The sequence below is a fragment of the Haematobia irritans genome, chromosome 2 (genome assembly GCF_050003625.1).
Source record: "Haematobia irritans isolate KBUSLIRL chromosome 2, ASM5000362v1, whole genome shotgun sequence".
Classification (NCBI taxonomy): domain Eukaryota; kingdom Metazoa; phylum Arthropoda; class Insecta; order Diptera; family Muscidae; genus Haematobia; species Haematobia irritans.
Window position 1 is genome coordinate 2,697,405 of NC_134398.1, and position 22,559 is coordinate 2,719,963.

Consider the following 22,559-nt stretch of genomic DNA (forward strand, 5'->3'; position numbering starts at 1 on the left):
AATGCGTCTCTTCCTTAGAAGTTCGTCTAACAGCCTAAGTATACCTGGATCAATATTCAGAGTTGTCAGTCCATTTAATATCGAGCTCGGATGGACGTTATTGAACGCCCCTTCGATGTCTAGAAACGCCACGATTGTGTATTCTTTGACAGATAGTGAGCTTTCAATAAAGCTGACTAGTTCATGTAATGCGGTCTCAGTAGACCTGCCCTTCGAGTATGCATGTTGTCGTTTCGACAGCAAACTTGAATCGACGCTAGTTCTAAGATAAATATCTATCATCCTCTCCAGAGTCTTAAGTAGGAATGAGGATAAGTTGATTGGTCGGAAATCCTTCGCACTCGAGTGAGAGGCTTTTCCCGCCTTATGTATGAAAACGACTTTTGTTTCCCTCCACTTTCCTGGAATATATGCCAAGTTGATACATCCTATAGATATCGCCGACAACCAGGGGATAATTCTGTCAGCCACCGCTTGTAACTCCGCCGGAGTAATTCCATCAGGTCCGGGGGATTTGAATGATCCAAAGCTATTTAACGCCCATTTTATTCTAGATTCCGCTACAATTTCCTCGATAGGAAACGACCGCTGAGCCACTGTGGCACATTTGAATTTACCTTTCGACGCTTTATGTTCAATGGCGTTTGTGGCTGAGTGTGCTAAGGCGTTCTGTTATGGTGCCTGCAAACCCAGGTTTAACCCCTGCTCGGAGCGAAAAAGTTTTTCAAATTGTAAAAATTAGATAATAGGAAAATAATAGTATTAATAAAACATATGGATGAAAAAAAGTGAAATTGGTTGAAAAATTTTTTTCCTTCGCTTTTTAAATTCCTTCATTCAAATTAACTTCCAGGACACAACTTCTAAATCAATGCAAAGGATCCAAAAGGTTAGTACATCCGTCCTATGACAAGCCCATGTAAAATTCATTGGAGATGATGCAAGTTTGCACTACTTCCGGATCACAGATTGGGGATCCAAACTACTTTTTTGGAAGCTCAATTTTTTTTGAGGTGGGGTAATCCAACGCTAAAAAACTTTTTGGTTTTCGGTCGAAGCAGGAATCGAACCCACGACATTGTGTATGCAAAGCGGGCACCACTGGTGGTGATGCATTGCAAAGAGTAGACAGAAAAGTTAACAACATCTAAATTGTGAAGATTTTGAATAGGCACAACGATTAGGTTTACTTTCCATAGAGGTTAACAGAGAATTTACACCTTCGGTTGGTTACCAGAACTCAAATTCCAAAGTTTGATGTTATTTCCAACATGTTTGCTTTTGAACAATACGACCAAAAAAAATAAAGCCCCTTATTTTTTACATTACATATCAGCCACCCTATAAAGTCCAGAAAAAGCAATTGTAGATCCATGGTTTTTTACACCATTCGTCATAGAATCAAATTTTATGTCGATTTAGAGATTGCTACTATCTGCCCTAATATTTTTGTGTTCAATCACAGATCATTGCCCACAAACTCTTTGTCTTCAAATTTACTTCACTAAAAGGTTAAAAACGAGTCCTATAGTTTTAATTCTTGGGCCGCTATTTATATCTCAGGCTGGAGATGTTTTCATAGATCTGTGGTTAATTTAAATTCTTAAATTCTATTATTTTGTGATTTTTTGTTTTTTGCTTTTTTCTTTCAAATCACTTTAGGGAATCATACACCACCATACGTATTTGCCTTAAGTTATGGCTTTGAGAAACAAATCGAAAAGTTTTATCAAAAAATTATCTCGAGTGTCCAAAAACCATTCATTGTAACTTTTACTTTACATGGCAGGCAGACAGTTAACTTTTGAACTTTCCCAACACCCTACCATCGTAAAGATAGCCCTTGGCCCTTAGTAGAGAAATAAGACAACTGCACCTTAAGCAAATACCACCAACACAAAAATAAAAAATAAATGCAAGACCAATGTCTACCTCAAATGGCTAAAGCTCAAGTAAAAGTTTAAGTTGTGTCGAGTCGAGAGCAAAATGGAAAACCAAAATGAAGAATATACCACACGCATAAGGTCTACCAAACCCCCAAAAACATTCCACAAAAATGCCATATTTTACAACTTGTATAGCACGGAGAGCAGCTGAACCAGAAGAAGGAGAAGAAGAAGCAGAAGCAAATAACTTAAATGCATCGTTTGGGGAAATACCCCAGTTTGCTCTTTCACTACTAAGCATTCCAAATTTAAATCTTTGTTGCATCCATTTTTTGCTGTTTTTTTTTTCTACGACAAAAAAAAATGTTTGACTGGGGACAAGAAAAAAACTCCTCGAATTTTTGAAAGTTATTTATGGTTACAGGAAGTTGGGATCTAACCTTTTGTTTGCCATATAACGCCAGCCATATCTAATAACAGAAGAAAATACCAACGCCCCAATGGAAACGCAGCTCTACTGACGTCTATGGTGACGGTGTTGCTGCAATACCATCAAAAGGCATTACCCTAAAGGAACCACCGGGAGACACTACAAGTTCCTTTAACGTTTCATGAAAGCGAAATGATAAATGCTAAACGGATGCAGGAGAACATTTGAAGTCATGTGGAAAGGAAAAGTTGTGGGATTTATTTTCAACCAAAGAAATTTATAGCCTAAGTCTTCATTCTACCTCAACGAAAGGCCATAGTACAAAAAAAATCGAAAAGAAAAGCCCCAAGGAAAATACTCAAAATTCGATTAAATGTCAATGGCTGGCATGCAATTTGACAAAAAACAAAAACTCTAGCAATTATGGCAAAGTTTGTCATTCGTTATCAACAATGGCAACAACCATGGCATAGAGAATGACAAGAGTAGCTTTTTTCCGAAGAGAAAGGCTTAACTTTGAAATACTCAACAAGAACTTTAATTTGCAGAAAGCCAATAAACCCTAATGAGCTGAGTTTTAAGTGAGTTTCCAAGAGAAAAACAGAGATCTGCTATGAACCAAACACATACCCACATACACAAACTCACCCGCATAAGCATCATGCAAAATAGTTTAAATACGAGCGATACAAATACAAATAAAACTAACGATAATCAGTAGGAAAATTGCTGGCTAAGAGCACCATAATAATGACCACTACAGTGACTATGGGGGCGAGGATAATGCAAATGATCATAGCCATGGTAACGACAATGCTGCAAATGAAGAAAATTAAATGACTAACACAGTGGGGGATATAGGCAAAAAGTGTTCAAATAAGAAATTTCATCTGTTTTTTATTCTAAGAGTACACTCAAAAAAAGTTTACTTGGATCCAAAAATTTTGACCTTTCCTTAAGTTTTTTGGTATCGATTCCGAGCCAAAGATGCGTCTTCTTTAAAATAAAGAATTTTTTTAGCGACCTATCTGGCTTTAAATCTAGGACCAATAAAATTAAAATTAGGATACAGATCTCATTTATCAAATTGTCATTCTCTTTTCGCGGTACTCACGTACAAACAAATGCCAGTTGAAAAATCCAAATTATAACGGATACTTCAAAGTAAAAAATGTTTTATTAATTCCAAAAAAAAAAAAAACTTAAAACCAAAGACCCTTAATCCCCAAAATAAGTCTTAGCCTATATTTGAAGCGTTTTTATCTTAAATCTAATGTTTCAATATTTCAATTAATTTAAGGAAAATTTCCTCAAATCAAAAATGTGTTCTTTACCTTAAGGAAAATTAGCCTTAGTTCAAAGACATGCGACTTTAACGGAGGGTCGCAAATTTAAAAAAAAAAAATTGTGTCCCAAATTTAATGGAAAAGAATTTTGAAGCAAAGATTATAAACTTTATTGTAATTAAAATTTCATTATTTTAAAGAAATTTGTCCTTATTAGAGTGTAAATTTGGCATACTAAAATGTGGGTTGCATAATCTTTAATATCATGTAAATATTTTTTTTTCAGTGTAAGCCTTATATCAATTTGAATTTTGAAAAGTTAAAAAAAAAGAAACTATTTTTACCCCGTATGGAAGTGGGTTTGTACGCATATTCTAGAAAAAATGCAAAAACTGCAATGCGGGTCGGTAATTCAAATCTTCTTCTTGAAAGGTAAATATAGCAGAAAAATCAAAGACCATCTGGATGATCCAAAAAATAGGCTATGATGGATCATTGAAAGACCATTGAAAGTTCTTCAGCGGTGTACTGAAAATATATTGTCGTGAGGCCAAAAATTTTACGCCCCTAAAATATGGATGCGAATTTTGCTTAACAAGAAGACGCTTTTTTCTTTGTCCAAAAGTCGATTTTCAATGAAGTCATTTTGTCCTTATAATTAAGTGATTCGACTTAAAAATGGATATTTTTACATCAAACAAAATCTTGTTAGACTAGGGTCAACTTGACTTTAATAATTCTGAAAAATTCTTCACAATTAATAAAATCGGCTTTGAATTTGTTGACTTTTATCTTGACTATAAAGTAAAAAAGTGTTCGAAATAGGACATGTCATGTAGGACATTTTATTTTAAAGACTATTTTTACTTGAAACATAGACAATTTCTACTTGAACTCGAATCTGAATTTGGAAATTTACTCGTTTTCAATGAACTTTGATAGCACACGAAGAAACAAACTGAAAAAGCTAATAAATTAAGTTTTTTTCCTAGTATCAAGTACGCACAACTCAAATTTAAAAGATAATTGTGTATTAAACAGAGAATTAAGCCGACCTATTTTTTTCGGCGGCGGTTAAAACTAAATCTAAAATCGGCTAAAATGTTAAATGTAGCCTTACTTCAATTCTACGCTTCTTTGGCTCGGAATCAATACTGTAAGGACAAAATCCGAACCGAGCATATTTCTTTCCGTGTAGATTATACTGTCTCAGTAATGCTGATGAAATTTCTGAGTGTTTCAAAGCTTATCGAAGTAGTTTCATCGCAATGTGAAGCAGCGTTCGGACTCGGCTCTAAAAGGAAGCTACCTTGTCATTAAGTTACACATAGAGTCTGTCAGCATTAATTGATCAAAGAAAAGTTCACAATGAGAGTATCACAATGGACTGATTACTTGAAGGTGACGGGCAGCCACTATACCTATAAATAAAGATTTGTATAAGGCAAATTAACCTCAGCTCAATAGAATTTTCTTTTATGTAAAGATACAAGCCTCCGAAATCTAAGGAAAAATGGCTTCATTGAAAAACCTACCAAAATTTGAATAAGGAAAAAAGTTTGTGGAGAAATATACAATGGACTGAATAGTTAAAGTGAGCCTGAAATTAATCGGGCTGCAACTTTAACCTAACCTATGCAAAAATCGCAATCGAAACTTTTTTTTTTGCTTGCGACAATATTTGTCAGTGTATAAAAGAGCAGAAATATCACAAGTACTGTATATTGCCGAATTATTGCTCCAATTTGATAATAAACTAAGGAAAACAACAGCCCCTTCGCCAGAAAAGAGTGTTCGTTTGTCATGATAACGTTCCGGCTCATGTCTTGTAACCAGCAACTTTACCGAATTGGGCTACGATCTACTGTTTTATCCACCATATATTACAGATTTGGCTCTATGTGTAGAAAGTTCTATTAAATGAGGATGTTATCGTCACCACATTTTGCAGACCTCTTAAAATAGTATTTTGCAAACGGAATAAAAATGATCGCTAAGCAAAAAGCGTTACAAGAGACTATGATGGAAATAAATCACCAATTCCTTTTTCTTAGCAAAGTACTACATCTCCATAATTTGTTATCTTACATATTTGCCAACTTGAATCGATTACCAAAAACTAAGCATTTTATAATTTTCAACCACTGTCCAATGGATAACTCAGTTTTTCAAAACTAAAGGATCCAACAGCAATACAATTCGCATAGTTTTCTAATAATAATAAAGCAAAAAAAGTTAACAAATTTAAATTAAGTTGTACTCCCATTGCCAAAATTATTTACAAAAGGGTTATCATGTTTGGCTAGAGGGATATTTGAAAATTTTGAAGGAACAAAGACTAACAGTGGATGCATATAAAAGGCTAATGCTGCTTCTACCAAATACAAAAATGGGTATCAAAATTATTAAATATTAGTATAAGGTCATACTCTTTAGAAATCGAAAATAATTTTTTTATCCTGTGAGAGCTTTTCATAGGAAGTGTATGTATAGAATATTTTATGAAACAAATGGATATAAGAAAGAAAAAATATTCTAAACGACTACTAGGCACTACTGTGATGCAATCGATTTAAATGATTTTACATATAAAATGTGAGTATTTAACTGGTAAGTGCTATAGGTTGCTATATATTCGACCGTACCGAAATTTAGACACTTTTAACTGTAAGTTGTTATTATTTTTTATTTATATAAGTTGTCATTGATTGTTATTTTTAAATAAATTTTAAACACCTAAAAGTATGCAATATATTTGTAATATATTTTTAAAATTTCTTCTTTCCCATCAATTGTGGGATTTAAAGGATGTCCCATTATTCGACCGTACCGGAATTTAGACACTTTTAACTGTAAGTTGCTATTAGTTTTTATTTATATAAGTTGTCATTGATTTTTATTTTTAAATAAATGTTTAAACACCTAAAAGTATGCAATACATTTGTAATATATTTTTAAAATTTCTTCTTTCCCATCAATTGTGGGATTTAAAAGATGTCCCTTTAGTTTCTCCTATAGAACAAACCGGACAAACTTTATCGTCATGTATTCATTGACTCCCCCTTGGCAATACAACGCATTGCAATCGTCAAACTTATCGTTATGACTGTCATCCCAATTGTCGACATTTCTGGCTACCATGTATGAAAAAAACCTCAGTACCACTATAGCCCACCAGCCCTGTGTATCGTTGCAAACAAACCACGCTATTCCTATGAATGGACGTTGGGCATTATTTTAAATACAAAAGTTTAAATGGAAAACACTTCGGTATGCAATTTTTCTCATAGGGGTTTTCTACACATCGAACATTGTTTCTTTCACGCACACACATTCACATACACACACACATGACGTATGTAGACACGTACGCTTGTCTGTTTATTTTTTGGTTCATGTGGGAGGCCAGCATTGCAAATAGTCCAGACACCTGTAATGATATTGCGTGGGTGTGTTTGTGTTTAGAGATTCCCAGGAGCTACGTGTATACGCAAAAAATTGTACTGGTCTCGCTATTGGAGCGTGTAGCTACCGTGCTTCATTGGTGTACTGTCTGTGTCCACCTCTGTATACGCTTGTGGCAATTGAGTACAATTCCTTTGTTTTTGTTTTCGGGTCGAATTGGCTAGAGTTGTTTTTTTTTTTTGTTTGGTTTTATTCGCCAACTGCAAACAACTTGCCCTCAAGATGCAGGCAACAGTAGTAGTCACTTGAAACCTCCAAACCCAGCCACAAAGGGAACCGACAAAAGTGTGTGGTGAACACTACTGAATGGAAGCTCTATCCTGTAGTTAGCAATGGATACCAAAGTCCCATTTGACCAGAGGACTAACATCCTTCAGTATGGTGATATATGCTGGTGGTTGTATAGGTACCCACTTAAAAGTTTCATTGTTTTACGAGTTGAAAGTGTTCATAAAAATTAAGCAAACAAACAAAAACTTCATATTTAACTCAAATAAGCCACGATTATTTAAACTGATCCATTGGCTGCAGGCTGGAGATGGTATAATAACCACAATTGACAATTAGAACATTCTCAAAAAGTAAATTCGCTCAATCATAAACATGAGAAATTAAATAACATTTGTAGAAAGATATTTTCTGATAATGACAGTCGTTTAATCCTCCCTCCGAATGGAAAACTATTCTTTGAGAGTATAATCATTTTAATTCAATTCATCGCTAAATCTGCGTTGATAAGCAATTCCATTTCTATGTGGTTTCAAACATTGCCTGACTGGCAGTTCTCAATCGGGGATTATGAGAAATGGTGCTGAGTTAATCGACAAGGATGAAGTCTTAATTTTACAAATTGGTTACCCTACGGCAAATGGATCAACCCCAGGATTAGCACGGGACTAGTCCCTTGGTGTGTCCTATCCTAGTTGTAGAAATATGGAAGAGGCAAGTCACTTTAATATGGACTTGATAATGAGTGAGTAAATTTACACTTTAGAATACGACTTGGACTCATTCCGAATGACACGTCTTGGGACGTCCACATCGAATAATCGACAATCGTTTTGTTGTGTCTTCAATCAACCAATAAAAGCCTTAAAAATCGAAAATTGGATTTGAATTTCACGTTGAAATATAGACCGCATAGAGAAGAATCCCGTTGTGTTACATTTAAGTATCTAACTATTCACTGAAATTTGGAATTTATGCCTAAGAAAGAGATATGTATCGAAGGAAGTGTATTTCTCCAATAAAAGATTTTTTGAAAATCTAAAAACTTTCCCAATGATCAAGTCAAGACAAAACGTTAGGTGGTATAGCAGTTCGAAGGGTAATTGGACTAATTTGACCTTAGCTGCGTGGGAGTTGTTCGCCATCAAGTTGAGAAATGACCAACTTTTGACGAGAAATGAACGAGAAATGAAGAAAAGTTTCTTTAAAACAATGAAATTTTATTTAAAATAAAGGGTACAATCTTTACTTTAAAAACTTTTTTCCCTTAAAAAAAATTGTAAATTTGCGTCCCTCCGTTAAAGTCGGATGTCCTTGAACTAAGACAAATTTTCCTTATCTAAAGAAATCGTCTTTAAATTAACTGAAATATTACATATTTAGATATACGATATAAATATAGGGTAAGACTTATTTTGAGGATTTGGCATCTTTTTTTTAATTTTGTTTATAATTAATAAAACATTTTGTACTTTGAGGTATCCGTTATGATTTGGATTTTTAAAGTGGCATTTGTTTGTACGTGAATAGCTTTATTAATATACCGCGAAAAGAAAATGAAACAACGATAAATGAGATTTGAATCCTAATTTTAATTTTATTTATCATACACTGAAAAAAAAGCATGCCCGGTTCCAAAGATTTTGTCTTTACTTTAAAAATTTTGGTATTGATTCCGAGCCAAAGAAGCGGAGAATACAAGTAAGGATACTTTTAAGCCACAATTCTCTTTTAAATTTGGGTTTTGTGTACTTGCTTCTAGGAAGCAAAATTTAATTTTTCGCTTTTTCAGCTTATTTTCTTCATATGCTATCAAAGTCCTTTAAAAACGAGTTAACGACAACTTTATTTTCCAAATTAAAACTTGACTTCCAGTAGAAATTATGATATGTTTCAAGTAATAAACGTCTTTAAAATGAAGTGTTGAAAAATATGTCCTATGTTTGAACGATTTTTTGCTTTGTAGTCAAGATGCAAAAAGGCAACAAATTTAAAGACAATTTCATTAAATGTAAAGAATTTTTCAGAGTTATTAAAGTCAAGTTGACCTTAGCTCAAAATTTTTTTCTTTCATGTTATGATACCCATTTTAAGTGAAATCACTTAATTATAAGGATAATACGACTTCATTGAAAAGTTTATCGACTTTTGGAAAAAGAAAAAAAACTTTATGGTAGATAATTGCGTCTTCCGTGCTAAGCAAAATTTGCATTCATATTTTAAAGACATGAAATCTTTGACCTCACGACAATATTTTTTTCAGTGTAGATTTAAGTCCAGATAGGTCGCCAAAAAATGTTTTTATTTAAAAGAAGCCGCTCGGAATCAATTCCAAAGGGGAAGGTCAAAATCAATAAATCCAAGTAATTTTCTGTTTGAGTGTTGGCCGACTTTGTAACTTTTTAACAAACTCTTGTTTCTAACAATTACAGCAAATATCCACAACCTTACACATTTTAGCTAAAAGCGATTACATCGTTCTCAATTGAACGGACAACATGTTTGCATGTGAAATTAAATGAAATTACACGATAACAAGCAGCAATCATTAGTGGTAGGTGGTGGTGGTGATGGTGGTGTAATACACACCACTCAAGTAGGCCTGCATGTCATGAGTGTTGTTGCTGTTGAAAACTGCACCCTATGTAGTTGATATTTGTAAAACATTATCCTAAATGCAATAATGATAAGAAATGAAATTAGCAATATGAACACAAAAGCCTACTATACCAACCCACACAAGTACACACATACATAACATATGTTAGTACAAGTGTGCTGAATAGAGAGTCTCCCCATTGCTAAATCACAATTCTCATGGAGCCCAGAAAAGAGAACAATTAAACAGTAAACTCCAAAGAGCATAGCAAGTTGTACCAACAAACAATTGCTGTTGTTGCTGTGATAAAGCCATGAACCATTCAAACTCCTACAACAATAATCATCATCTCCAGCGGCTATCCTTGGAGACTCTAAACAAATTCGAACAATTTTTAACATTCCCCAGTACTGAGAGCAAATCCCAGTTCTCATACTACGATGAGAATACAACAAAACAACAACACCAACACCAACAATGAGAAAAGTGAAAACAACAATATGAAATGATTAAGTGAGTAAGTATGCTCACGGGCGTTTATGTCGATTTGCAAAACACATGTACGCCGATAAGATTGCATAAGTGTGTGTGTGTATTGCTTCGGGTATATGTTTTCATATATGAGACAAAATTTTAATGTTGAAATAGGAATGGGTGGGAGATAACTCCACCATGAAACTTGCATATGTTTCAATGAATGTCATGCTTAGAATCGAATTAAGATATGTGTTTGCGAGTGTACGTATGTATGAATATGTGAGTACTCACCAATTGCCAAGTGTGCAGATAACGCCACTTTATTAATGCTCAGAGCCCAAATACGCAAATTATGAACACGTCGCACACCCTCGATTTGTTGGAAAATGTTGAGAACTTCCGTATAATGCAAATAGCTTGGAGTACCCTCCATAAGAACCTAAGTGGTGTGTGTATGCGGTAGCACAAACATTCATTCCAAGGCAAAGGAATGCAGTTGTATGGCAGCGATATAACATCAACACCCAGTACGTTAAATGCCACCATGTAGATTTGTTGGCAATAGTAATCATAGTTGTTGTTCCCCAAAGGTGTTGGTTGTCGAAACACAAGGACACCACCATACATAGTCATCCAGCAGTCCAATCCAAAAGCAAACGATTGTCCGTCCAACAAAGACACCATTCCGCCATACATATTCACCGGTTGCATATTTATCATTTCCAAATTCAAGCCATGGAAAGGCATTGTAGAGATGTATCGCAAAAGCATCATACGCGAGATAGATGTCCACACAACATTAGATATTAAAAGTATGAAAAGAGAAAAAATAAAAAAGAAAAAAAATAAATCAGAGATTGTTAACAAATATAATCACAATAAAACCCAAAACCAACTGACTTTTGTCGGTGTTGTGTTCTAAATTCAAACAATAAAATAAATAAATAATTTCCATTGTTTTTTTTTTTTGTTATATTATGCCCCCATCATCCTCAAAACGAAAGCCCCAAGATCACATTACAATACAAGCTTTGCAAATTTCGAAATTCAAATCTCTGGTGGCATGATTTATTTCCATTGCACAGGAAAGGGAAACACAGCAACAGAATTAAAGCACACAAAAACACACACACCACCACCACTGATATCTATATGTTAGTTTGTTATGGAGGCTCGGTTTATAACTGCGCACCTTGGGGTGTGTAGAAAAATAAGTGGAAGTTTTGGTGCAACTTTGCCGGAAAACTGTAAAATTAACTTTTAGTTTCACCGACTATAAAATTGTAAATAGGAGGACAATCTATAAGAATTTGACTCAAAACTAAAATTATGATTTATTGTTCAACAAAAATATCCTTTAAAGTCGATTGACATAGCGCAGTAATACTTTAGCGTTTTCAAAGTCTCGGAAAATACATATTCACGCAAAATTGGCCTTTGGCAAAACTGGCATGATTGGTTGCCCACAACTGATAATTGTCGCTTCGAGTGACTTCTTTAGGTTTGAAGGAAAATATTGAACGATGTCAAATCATAAGATTACGCACGATGTCTCCAATGTACCCATAATGATGGTGTGGGAGATTGAAGAGAGAGAAAGAGAGCCCGTAGGTTCAATAAATCTGTGGAGCCCAGCCTGGGGATACAAAATTAGAAAGGAATACAAGTTCAGATCGACTTTCCGTAATCTTCTAATTCGAATAATCAATCAAATCGACCAATAGACCTTTGATGTTAGCCATAATTGATGACTTTTGATGAAAAATCGAAAAGTCGATTTTGGCATAGTATCAAGTAGTTAATACGAGGACAATCTATAAGAATTGGGCCAAAACCTCAAATACTTTTGAAAAATTATGATTTATTTTTCAACAAAAATCTTCGTTTAACTCGATGGACATAGCGGAATAATAGTCCAACTCTCTAAAAAATACGTTTTTTAATTCATGCAAAATTGGCTAGATTGGTGTCGCACTCAACTGATATTTGCTGCCTGCGAGTGACTTTTTTGGATTTGAAGGCAAAAATATTGAAAGAGGTCAAATCATAAGACTACAGACGATAATTCCAAAGTACTCATAGTGATGGTGTCGTCAAGTCGTTTTTGTTTTCTTGAGTTCATCATCGAATTGGATCAATAAATCTGTGGAGCACAGCCTAGGGATACAAAATTTGAAAGGGATACAAGGAATACAAGTTCAAATAGACTTTTCGTAATTATCTGCTTCGACTAATCGATCAAAGCCGAAGCAGGGATCGAACCCACGACCCTTGGCATGCAAGTCGGACGTAGCAACCACTGCTCCACGGTCCCAAACTAAATGTTTGTTTCTGTTAAATAAACTTTGTTTATTCGGTTCGTGGGCGCCGCAAGCTATGCTATATAAATATAACTTATATGGATATTTATCTATTGATGACCATAACAGGTACATAGCTCAGTGGTTAGTGTGTTGGCTTACAAAGGTAAAAAAATTTAAAAATTTATAAAATCGTATAATTTCTTCTACACTGTTTGTATTACAAGAAAAAGGTGATAAGAACTAAAAAACCTCGTGGATGTGAGAAAGATGTGAGGGAAAATGCAATTAGCAAGAAAACAATGTTTTTTTTGAGTTTGTCTTTATGAAATTGTTTTTACATCCTGGAAAAGAATAAACGTTTATCACAAAAAGTATATACTTTTCTTCCAAATACACTTCCTTACAGCGAAAAGCAAATGAGAAACGAACTTTGCTTGTCTAAAATTTCGTTTGGGAGGAAAGAATTATTTTTTTGCGTGCAGGCCTCTGATCGTTTTACCTTTCGTCAGGTAGTTATGAAAACAAGCCAATTCTTAACCAGGGTTAACATTGTGCCACTTTAGTGGAAGCTTTGCTACTTTTTTGTGCCACCTTTTGCTGTACTATGCCACTCTTAAATTAATTTCTTCTCTGTACAATAGTTTTGGAAAACTTTGATCCCAAATCCCTTTAAAATTTCGGCGTTATCTGTGCTTTAAAATAAAATCGAGATGACGCAAAAGTTCGATACTATAATTTTGAGCACTATTCTAATCAAACCATAGTGTTTTCATGCAGACAATTGAGACGACTGAAAATATGCAAAAATGTTCTGCAGTAGGTAGAGTAATAAATTCGAGATTTCCCCTACGATGTCCAAAGGACTACAGAGTTCTAGTGAACTGGACTCCACAGTGAAAAAAACTCTATAGATGGCTGACAAGATTAATTTGGAATGCGAGTGGAGGTTAATAAAATTAATGGGAAAAAATCCATGAATGGAGCTTAGACTTGCTTCCGTATCCTCCGTGTCTTGACTATTCCCTTATCTCAAATCAAAAAAAGGGAGATGACTTATAAGATTTTTTCGATTTCGTGGTGTGAAAAGTTTATCGCAAATCTGAAGTCTATTATGAATAAAAAGGAACATCTCACTACGAAAATTGTATCAAAAATTCGTAGAAAAGAAATTTAGGTGGAGTGAAGAATTTATTACCGAAACTGAAGAAGAGTCTTACTACGACAATAGGTACAAACCAAAATTCGCTACAATAAGTGCATCACCCTTATGGTATTTTGTATTGTATATAAAATGAATTTCGGCAAAGAAATAAAATTTGCTAAAATCTTCCCGTCTTACCACCAGATCACTCTGGACAAATCCCATCCATGTCGCAGAGTTCCTTGATGTGGATACTAACTGAACTACTAAAGCATAGAAAAAAAATGGATGAAACTACATTAAAAACTGTTACAACAACAAGGATATTTCAACATACATTCTAAAATGTAAAACCCCAATAGAGTAAATCTATCGGAAATTCTTACTCGCCTAACTTAATAAAGGCAAGTATGATACCCTAATAAATACCCAGAAATCATCAACACAACTGAGCGAGAGAGACTTTAGAGATAAAATTAAAAATTACACACAACCACACACAAACACATCGACAATACAAATGAACAGCGACAACAGAAAAAAAGACACAAAAAAATTACATTCGCAAAATACTTTTATAACAAAAATGATAAATGAGTTATGCTTTTGCCAGAATACAACAACCAAATCGAAAAAAAAAACCAGACACTTCGACAAAAATTATGCCATTTTTTGGCGCCCAAAAGGAGGAAATGTGGTTACCGACAAACCAAAATATTGAGTGGAAAGAGTCAGAGAATCGTTTCAATCTCACAAAAAAAAATTATAACAAATTCCAGGGGATTTGAAAAAGAGAAGAGCTTTTGCATATCTACCACTCATATACCCTAATGGAAATAATTGTGCAAATAAAAATTCCATATCTCTGATTATATTTAAAATTTACATGGCTACACCATGTGGAAAACCCAGATACTGAGATATGTGTGGCACCAATGAGATCATTTATAAAATTGTCATTATTTTGTCAGGGTCTTCTCTCACTCGCATACTTACCAATAGGGCATCCTTGAATATGGAAAAGGTGGTGAACATAACAATCACACAGAACACAATGGTACAGATGGGATCAGCCAAGGACCACTCTGGTTTGAAATATATAACCAAGGCTGCAATAAAGACTCCGATACTTTGGACCATATCACCCAAGACATGTATATAAGCTGCTCTAACATTCATATTTTGAGCCTCTTTTCCAGCTTCACCACCATGATGATGGGTGCCCACAGATGTCTCAGCCATAACTGCTGTTATTTCAGCCTGGACTTCATTAACGGAACGAGAATTTTGATATGAGAATGTTTGAAGACCCGCTGAGGGTAAGTCAGCATCAGGTGCTACTCCATCTTCAAGAACTTCGGTGGGTGGAGTAGGGCAGACAACATGAGCATGATTGTTTGTTCCATTTTCATTAATGAATTCCGGGAAAGGTGATGATTTTTTGGATGGTGTTAAAGACATTTCAGTGGAATTTTTGTGAGATTTTTTAGGCTTCTTACTTTTACCACTACCTCCATGACTATGACCATGGCCCAAACCACCACCATGACTATGTCCATGTTGAAGTTGCACAAGCATACTGGAATGAAAAGAATAACGAGAAGAAAGTCATTAGTTAATATGAATAGAATAAAAGAAAATGAAATGAAAATTAGAAAAAAAAAAACTGAAAATGAAATACGGCCAAAATAATGCGAGTGTCGGGTCAATATATTTTGGCGGATATTCGTAAGGTATTTTATGAGAGGGTTGAGGCAAGTAGTCATATTTAGAACGTTCGTTTAATATTGCTGACTAATCAATTCATTTTCCAATATATCTGGGCATTAGAAAAATAAGTTTTCTCTATAAAATGGTCTCTTATCGTTAGTTACCGGAGTTGGCCTCGTGTTCAAGTCATGGCAATCTGCAACCATGGTCTCTTCTTTAGTTGAAACCATGAAGCGACAGATTCATGTTGCTACTGAAGTCCCTACACACAAAAAAATGTCACGAAAATTTTTCCAATCAAAATTTTAATTGAGTTTTAAAAAATATTCAATTAAAGATTTAATTGATTCAAAAAATTTTTTAATTGAAACAAAAATCAATCACAAAAATAATAGTATCAATTAATTTTTTAATTGGATCAATTACCTTTTTAATTGACATTCAATTAATTTTTTAATTGATACTATCATTTCTGTGATTGAAGACATTTCAATTAAAAGTTAATTGCATCAATTAATTTCGTGATTGAATCAGAAAAAAAATTTTTGTGTGTACTCATATTAATCCTGTGGAACTAAAGAAGTAGGACACTAATTTGTGGAACACTACAAGAAATCGAAAGAGGGAGTTATATTGATTCAATATTGATTACCTGATGAAAGTAAAACTATAACAGGGCTGTGTTACACCAAATTATTTGGTTGATGTGAAGCTGACTACAAGAAAACCTACGGCTCACTTGGCTGATATTGCACCATGATAATGAACCTGCTCATACATTTCGCCCCACTACAGTCGAATCGGACTAAAAATCGGGCTTCAGCTCTATCCATATTTTTTCTGATATGGTCCCATGTGGGTTGCTCACACCTTACGCTCCACCACGGTCGAATTGAGCTATGAGCTCCAGCTCTATCCACCGTTTTTGTTTTTCTGATATGATCCTGTGTGACATCTTGTGGTTTCTAAACTGAGAAAAAGTCACTCGTTGGTTACAATTATCTGTCGAAGATGAGGATGTCTTAGCCTTCGAGGAAAAACTGGTATTAACTTCTCTGGGCAAGTGTTTTTCAACAAGACTAAATCGAGTAATAAATTTGCCTCGGCGAATTGTTAGTCAACCGTCCATCTGTCTGTATATTAATTGTTCTAGCAATCTTTAAAACAAAGGTAAACTTTTGTGTTCCAAAGTGAAGGCTACATCATCTTCCAATGTACAAGATGAGATCTGTGTTTGGATTGCTGTTAACAACTACAACTTATTAAATATAGCTAAATTTATTGAGTATACTTTTTCCAACGAATAATTTTTAATTGCTTCCAAATAGAATCAAGATTTTTTTTCTTTTATTACAAGAGTTTGTCCCTTTACGTCTGCAATATTAAACCTGTCACTAAGTTTTGTTTTTAATCAAAATAAAATAAACTTTTTTAATATCTTTTGTTATTTTTGTAGTTTTTTTGATGCTATGTAATGTAATAACATCTTTTGGCGCTCAAAGCTGTTTTGACTAACAGCCAGACACATTTGTTCAATTCAAAACTTGTCACCTACAAAAGACTGAATTGAATATTAGAAGGAAAGTAAATCGGAATATTTTATTTGCTCTTCTAGTTCGTATTCATAAATATGTGAATTTTTCTAAATTTGTGCTCATGTCATAAAACCAAATCATAAAAATACCGAGGTGATGGTAAAAATATGATATGGAGAAATATGAGAAAGTAAGTTCATGATAAAGTCACACTTTTCAAAACAAGACAAAATATAATTTATGAAGTTGAGAGGGGTGTAAGATATAGCCCCATGTTCCCGTATTCGGAAACGTAAATCGCAAAATTTTCATTTGGTCATATTTGGCTATAAAGATCTCTTTAATGAAAACTTCAAAATTGGAATTGGATTGAAGTCTGAGAGTATCTTGATATTTTCGTTATAAGAAGTAGAGTAGAGGATGCTGATGAGGAATAGGGCTTTGCCCAAATAAATTTGGCAAACATTCTTTTCCTCTGCTGGTTAGGCTACACTTGTAGTTTAGTCAATGCAAGGTTTTAAGCTGAAATCAAGAACAACAATAATGATTGAAGAATAAACCAACAATAACAAAACAAAATGAATGAAGTAAGAGGAAGCCCACTCAAAATAAACCCAGTCAACTGCACTCAAATCGATGATTTGAAATTGTCAAAGGAAAAGAGAAATGTTTGTACAAAGATTTATTTCGGCAAAAGTCGACTATCATAAACCTTTTTTCGGAAGGTTCAAGTGAGGTTCACTTTGGGTTTAGTGAATTACCAGAATTTATTCTGATAATTGGTTGATAGTTTTGCTGCAAGTAGAGGATGCTAATGAGGAATGTGGTAATTCCGAAACGTGCGTCCATCCAACCATCTTGCAGTCTATAGGGCTTTGCCCAAATAAATTTGGCAAACATTCTCTTCCTCTGCTGTTTAGGCTACACTTGTAGTTTAGTCAATGCATGGTTTTAAGCTGAAATCAAGAACAACAATAATGATTGAAGAATGAACCAACAATAACAAAACGAATAAAAAATAAATTTTTGTGATTTGAGATTCCAAACATCGGAAGATGGTGGATTGAAATTCAAGTACAAACACCAGATTTTTAAGCCATTCCAAATCTGGTATTAGTATACGTTTAACCTTCATATATAATAATAATTTACGGTTATCCAATGAAAACATCTTCAGTTCAATTTTAAAAATGCTAGCCTTTCTTAATAGTAAAACAAATCATTAACAAGTATATATCTCAAAAAATTCTTCAGCAGCCTTAATCGAGGAATGCGTACGAAAGAAATCTGAGGATCAGGTCGTAATCTGAAAAATATAGGAGCCAATCCAAAAAAAAAATTCACGAAAATTTTTCCAATTAAAGTCTTAATTGAGTTTTAAAAAGTATTCAATTAAAAATTGATTCAAAAAATTTTTTAATTGAAACAAAAGTCAATCACAAAATCAAATCAATTAATTTTTTAATTAATACTATCATTTCTGTGATTGAAGACATTTCAATTAAAAAATTAATTGGATCAATAAATTTCATGATTGAATCAGAAAACAATTTTTTGTATGAATGTATAAAAACGACGTAAAAATGGATGAAAATTAGTTTGAGGTCTACATGAATTTTTTGATATTTTTGAGGAACTTTATATCACACTCCGGCATCCAGGCTCGCTCACATTTTATTCCATAGTGTCGGCAAAACCAATCCCAAATTATTCCTAAAGTACAGAGACCACCATCACTAAGCCACAACTATTATTCTTTAAAACTTTTTCTTAGCTACCGAAAAAAAATAAAAATTTCGACAGTTATTAAAACAAGCCTCTTTTTTCGTAAATAAAACTAGGCTAAAAGAATATTCTAGGTAAATGTGAGTGTATGCAAGTGTCAAATAAAAAAAATCGTAACGAACTGTCATGCAAAGTGTAAATGTTAAATTTACATTCACAAAACCATATATTTCGTAATTATCATATGGGATATTCCTCGCATATAAAGAAGTCCCTAGAGCACCATATTTTCATAATATATCCACATGAATGAATGAATCAGTCATAGTTGTACGAGTATTGTGAATTATCCAGGAAGTAATTGGCGAGTGGAAATATAATTAAAAACATAGCGAGGTTGTTTCGAAGCTTACAGCTTTGAAACTTTCAAAAATATCACCAGCACTACTGAGAGATCTATCAAATGGCCTAGTAGCAAATTTTACAAAGAAGGATCTAGCTCTGTACGGAGAGAGTAATGTCTTCAAGTTATATTGGTCAGAAATTTGATCTTTTTTAAACACTGGAAGACGGAGGACTTAAACTACATTGGCTTTGTGCATTAAAACCTTGCCAAAAGGCAACTCAATAAGAAAAAGAGGAGAATAGATCGAATAATTTTTCGATGATTGCACACACTCAAAAAAAAAGCTTACTTGGATCCAACGATTTTGACCTGCCCTTAAGGATTTTGGTATTTATTCCGAGCCAAATGTATCACATTTTCATTTTCCTTTTGCGTTTGTGTAATGAAACTAATACTTCAAAATAAAATATGTTTCCTTAATTAAAAAAAAAAACACTTTAAACCTAATATGCTAGATCTTCAAAATAATCCTGCGTTAGCCTTTATTTGAAGCTTTTTATACCCTCCACCATAGGATGGGGGTATATTAACTTTGTCATTCCGTTTGTAACACATCGAAATATTGCCCATAAAGTATATATATTCTGGGCCGTGGTGAAATTCTGAGTCGATCTGAGCATGTCCGTCAGCCCGTCCGTCTGTTGAAATCACGCTAACTTCCGAACGAAACAAGCTATCGACTTGAAACTTGGTAAAAGTAGTTGTTATTGATGTAGGTCGGATGGTATTGCAAATGGGCCATATCGGTCCACTTTTACGTATATCCCCCATATAAACGGACCCCCAAATTTGGCTTGCGATTGCTCTAAGAGAAGCAAATTTCATTCGATCCGGCTGAAATTTGGTACATGGTGTTAGTATATGGTATCTAACAACCATGCAAAATATGGTCCATATCGGTCCACTTTTAAGTATAGCCCCCATATAAACGGACCCCCAAATTTTGGCTTGCGATTGCTCTAAGAGAAGCAAATTTCATCCGATCCGGCTGAAATTTGGTACATGGTGTTAGTATATGGTCTCTAACAACCATGCAAAAATTGGTCCATGCCGGTCCACTTTTACGTATAGCCCCCATATAAACCGATCCCCCGATTTGGCTTGCGGAGCCTCTAAGAGAAGCAAATTTCATCCGAACCGGGTGAAATTTGGTACATGGTGTTGGTATATTTTCTCTAATGACCATGCAAAAATTGGTCCACATTGACCCATAATTATATGTAGCCCCCATACAAGCCGATCCCCAGATTTGACCTCCGGAGCCTCTTAGAGGAGCAAAATTCATTCGATCCGGTTGAAATTTGGTACGTGGTGTTAGTATATGGTCTCTAACAACCATGCAAGAATTGGTCCATATCGGTCTATAATTATATATAGCCCCCATATAAACCGTTCCCCAGATTTGATCTCCGTAGCCTCTTGGAGGAGCAAAATTCATCCGATCCGGTTGAAATTTGCAACGTAGTGTTAGTATAAGGCCTCTAATAACCATGACAAAATTGGTCCATATCGGTCTATAGTTATATATAGCCCAATCACACAAAAATTGGGCCATATCGGTTCATAATCATGGTTGCCACTCGAGCCAAAAATAATCTACCAAAATTTTATTTTTATAGAAAACATTGCCAAAATGTTATTTCTATTGAAAATTTTGTCAAAATTTTATTTCAATAGAAAATTTTTTCCAAGTTTTATTTCTATATAAAATTTTGTAAAAATTTTACTTCTATAGAAAATGTTGTCAAAATTTTATTTTGTCAAAATTTTATTTCTATAGAAACTTTAAACTTAATTATATACGTATTTAATCGGCATTTTTTAGTTTAATATATACCACGTATGGACTATGTGGTATATATTACGGTGTTAGGAAGTTTTAAGATACCTTGCCATCGGCTTCAGTAGAAGTTTCTACGCAATCCATGTTGTAGGGTACATAAGCTTCGGCCTGGCCGAGCTTACGGCCGTATATACTTGTTTTTAACTCATTTGAAACAAAAAATTAAAATTACCCATTAAAACTATCAAAAATAAATCGAGTTATAAAAATTGTTTTAAAAGAACTTCCTTTGTATTTAAAACAAAGAACATCCTGGGGAAAATATTTTTCCAAATGTTCTTCCTTCTAAAAACAAATAAAGATTATCCAACAGATATTTTCCATTTTTTTTGGAGGGATTCGTGAACACTTCGGCTTTCACATCCGATATGTCACGAAAAGTCCCTTATAGTGATATAAATGCCCTTATGGATGTGTGATTATGTTACTGAATATGTGAATAGCCCATGTTATTGTTGTGGTATTTTGAGTTTAGCACATTTATTGTTTATTCATATTCTCTAAGGGTAAATTTTTCACTTCGTCTTGTCATTTTCATCGCAGGCAGGCTAAAGAAATTCCAAAGAAGTTTTTCCTCAACATGTCACAGGATGTCTACTACTGTCGAACAACAAGAGGCGCCGGGTAATACAACAGAAGACAGGCTTCCACTAACCGTTCACTTGTCTGTCCTTCTGTCTGTCTTACCTTGAGGGGGGTTTTCTTTAAGACTTCTGTTGACTCCTTTTCAAGGCTTACTGACAATCAATGTTTTTTTCTGTGTTTTGCCTTATGCATTGGATATGCTTCCGCATAAACACATACCCATAACTATACAAATACCATACACATATGCATGGCTTGGTGTTAGTGCGAGTGCGAGTGTCAGTGGTTATGTTTTTGTTGATTCTTTTCTGTTGTTTTATCGTCACTTATCTAAAGTTTTATTGTTGTTTATGCTTACTTTTTGATTATACTTTTTCCTCCCCTCATTTCCATAGCACATTTCATATTCATGTGCATTTCTGTCGATGTGTATGTGTGAGTGTGTGCATGATGGAACTCTTGGTATTTGTGCTAGTATGTGTTTTGGTCTTGTGGTAAATTCTCGGTAAGTTTTCTTATACGAAATTGGTAAATTTTTAAATGCATACAAATATGCACGTGTATGTGTGAGAGTCAATGTGTGTGTGTGAAAAATAAAATTTATGTTCTCTACCATATTTGATGACAATCGAACTTGTTGACTTTTCTTCCTCCTTGTGGTTGCTGTTGATGTCGTTGTTTTCCCAATCTTTGGGGTATTGTGGTTGCCGTTTATCGTACAATCGCTAGCTGTCGTTTATTGTTCCTCGTATGTTGTACTACATGCATACATCCACTTAAAATACAAAGCCACACACACACACACTTACAGTCATATAGAATAACCATATCAGTAAACTAAAACGACTACAAAACACTATGCAAAGACGAAAAGAACTCTTTTACACTTTGTCGCTTTCATATCTGATAGTGTCGTCTTGTTGTTGTCATTTTTGTCTTT

At 34.3% G+C, this 22,559-nt stretch overlaps 1 protein-coding gene across 3 annotated transcripts in view; it reads right to left on the reverse strand.

Annotated features, from left to right (window-relative positions):
- Positions 1–22,559, reverse strand: part of ZnT35C (solute carrier family 30 member 3) — a 182,609-nt gene that overhangs the window by 8,750 nt on the left and 151,300 nt on the right. For all 3 annotated transcript variants that reach the window (XM_075293067.1, XM_075293069.1, XM_075293068.1), the window contains 2 exons: positions 14,812–15,394; positions 10,663–10,810 (listed from right to left, as the gene is read on the reverse strand). In XM_075293067.1, the coding sequence (XP_075149182.1) occupies positions 10,663–10,810; positions 14,812–15,394 (731 nt within the window). The remainder of the gene's footprint in view (positions 1–10,662; positions 10,811–14,811; positions 15,395–22,559) is intronic.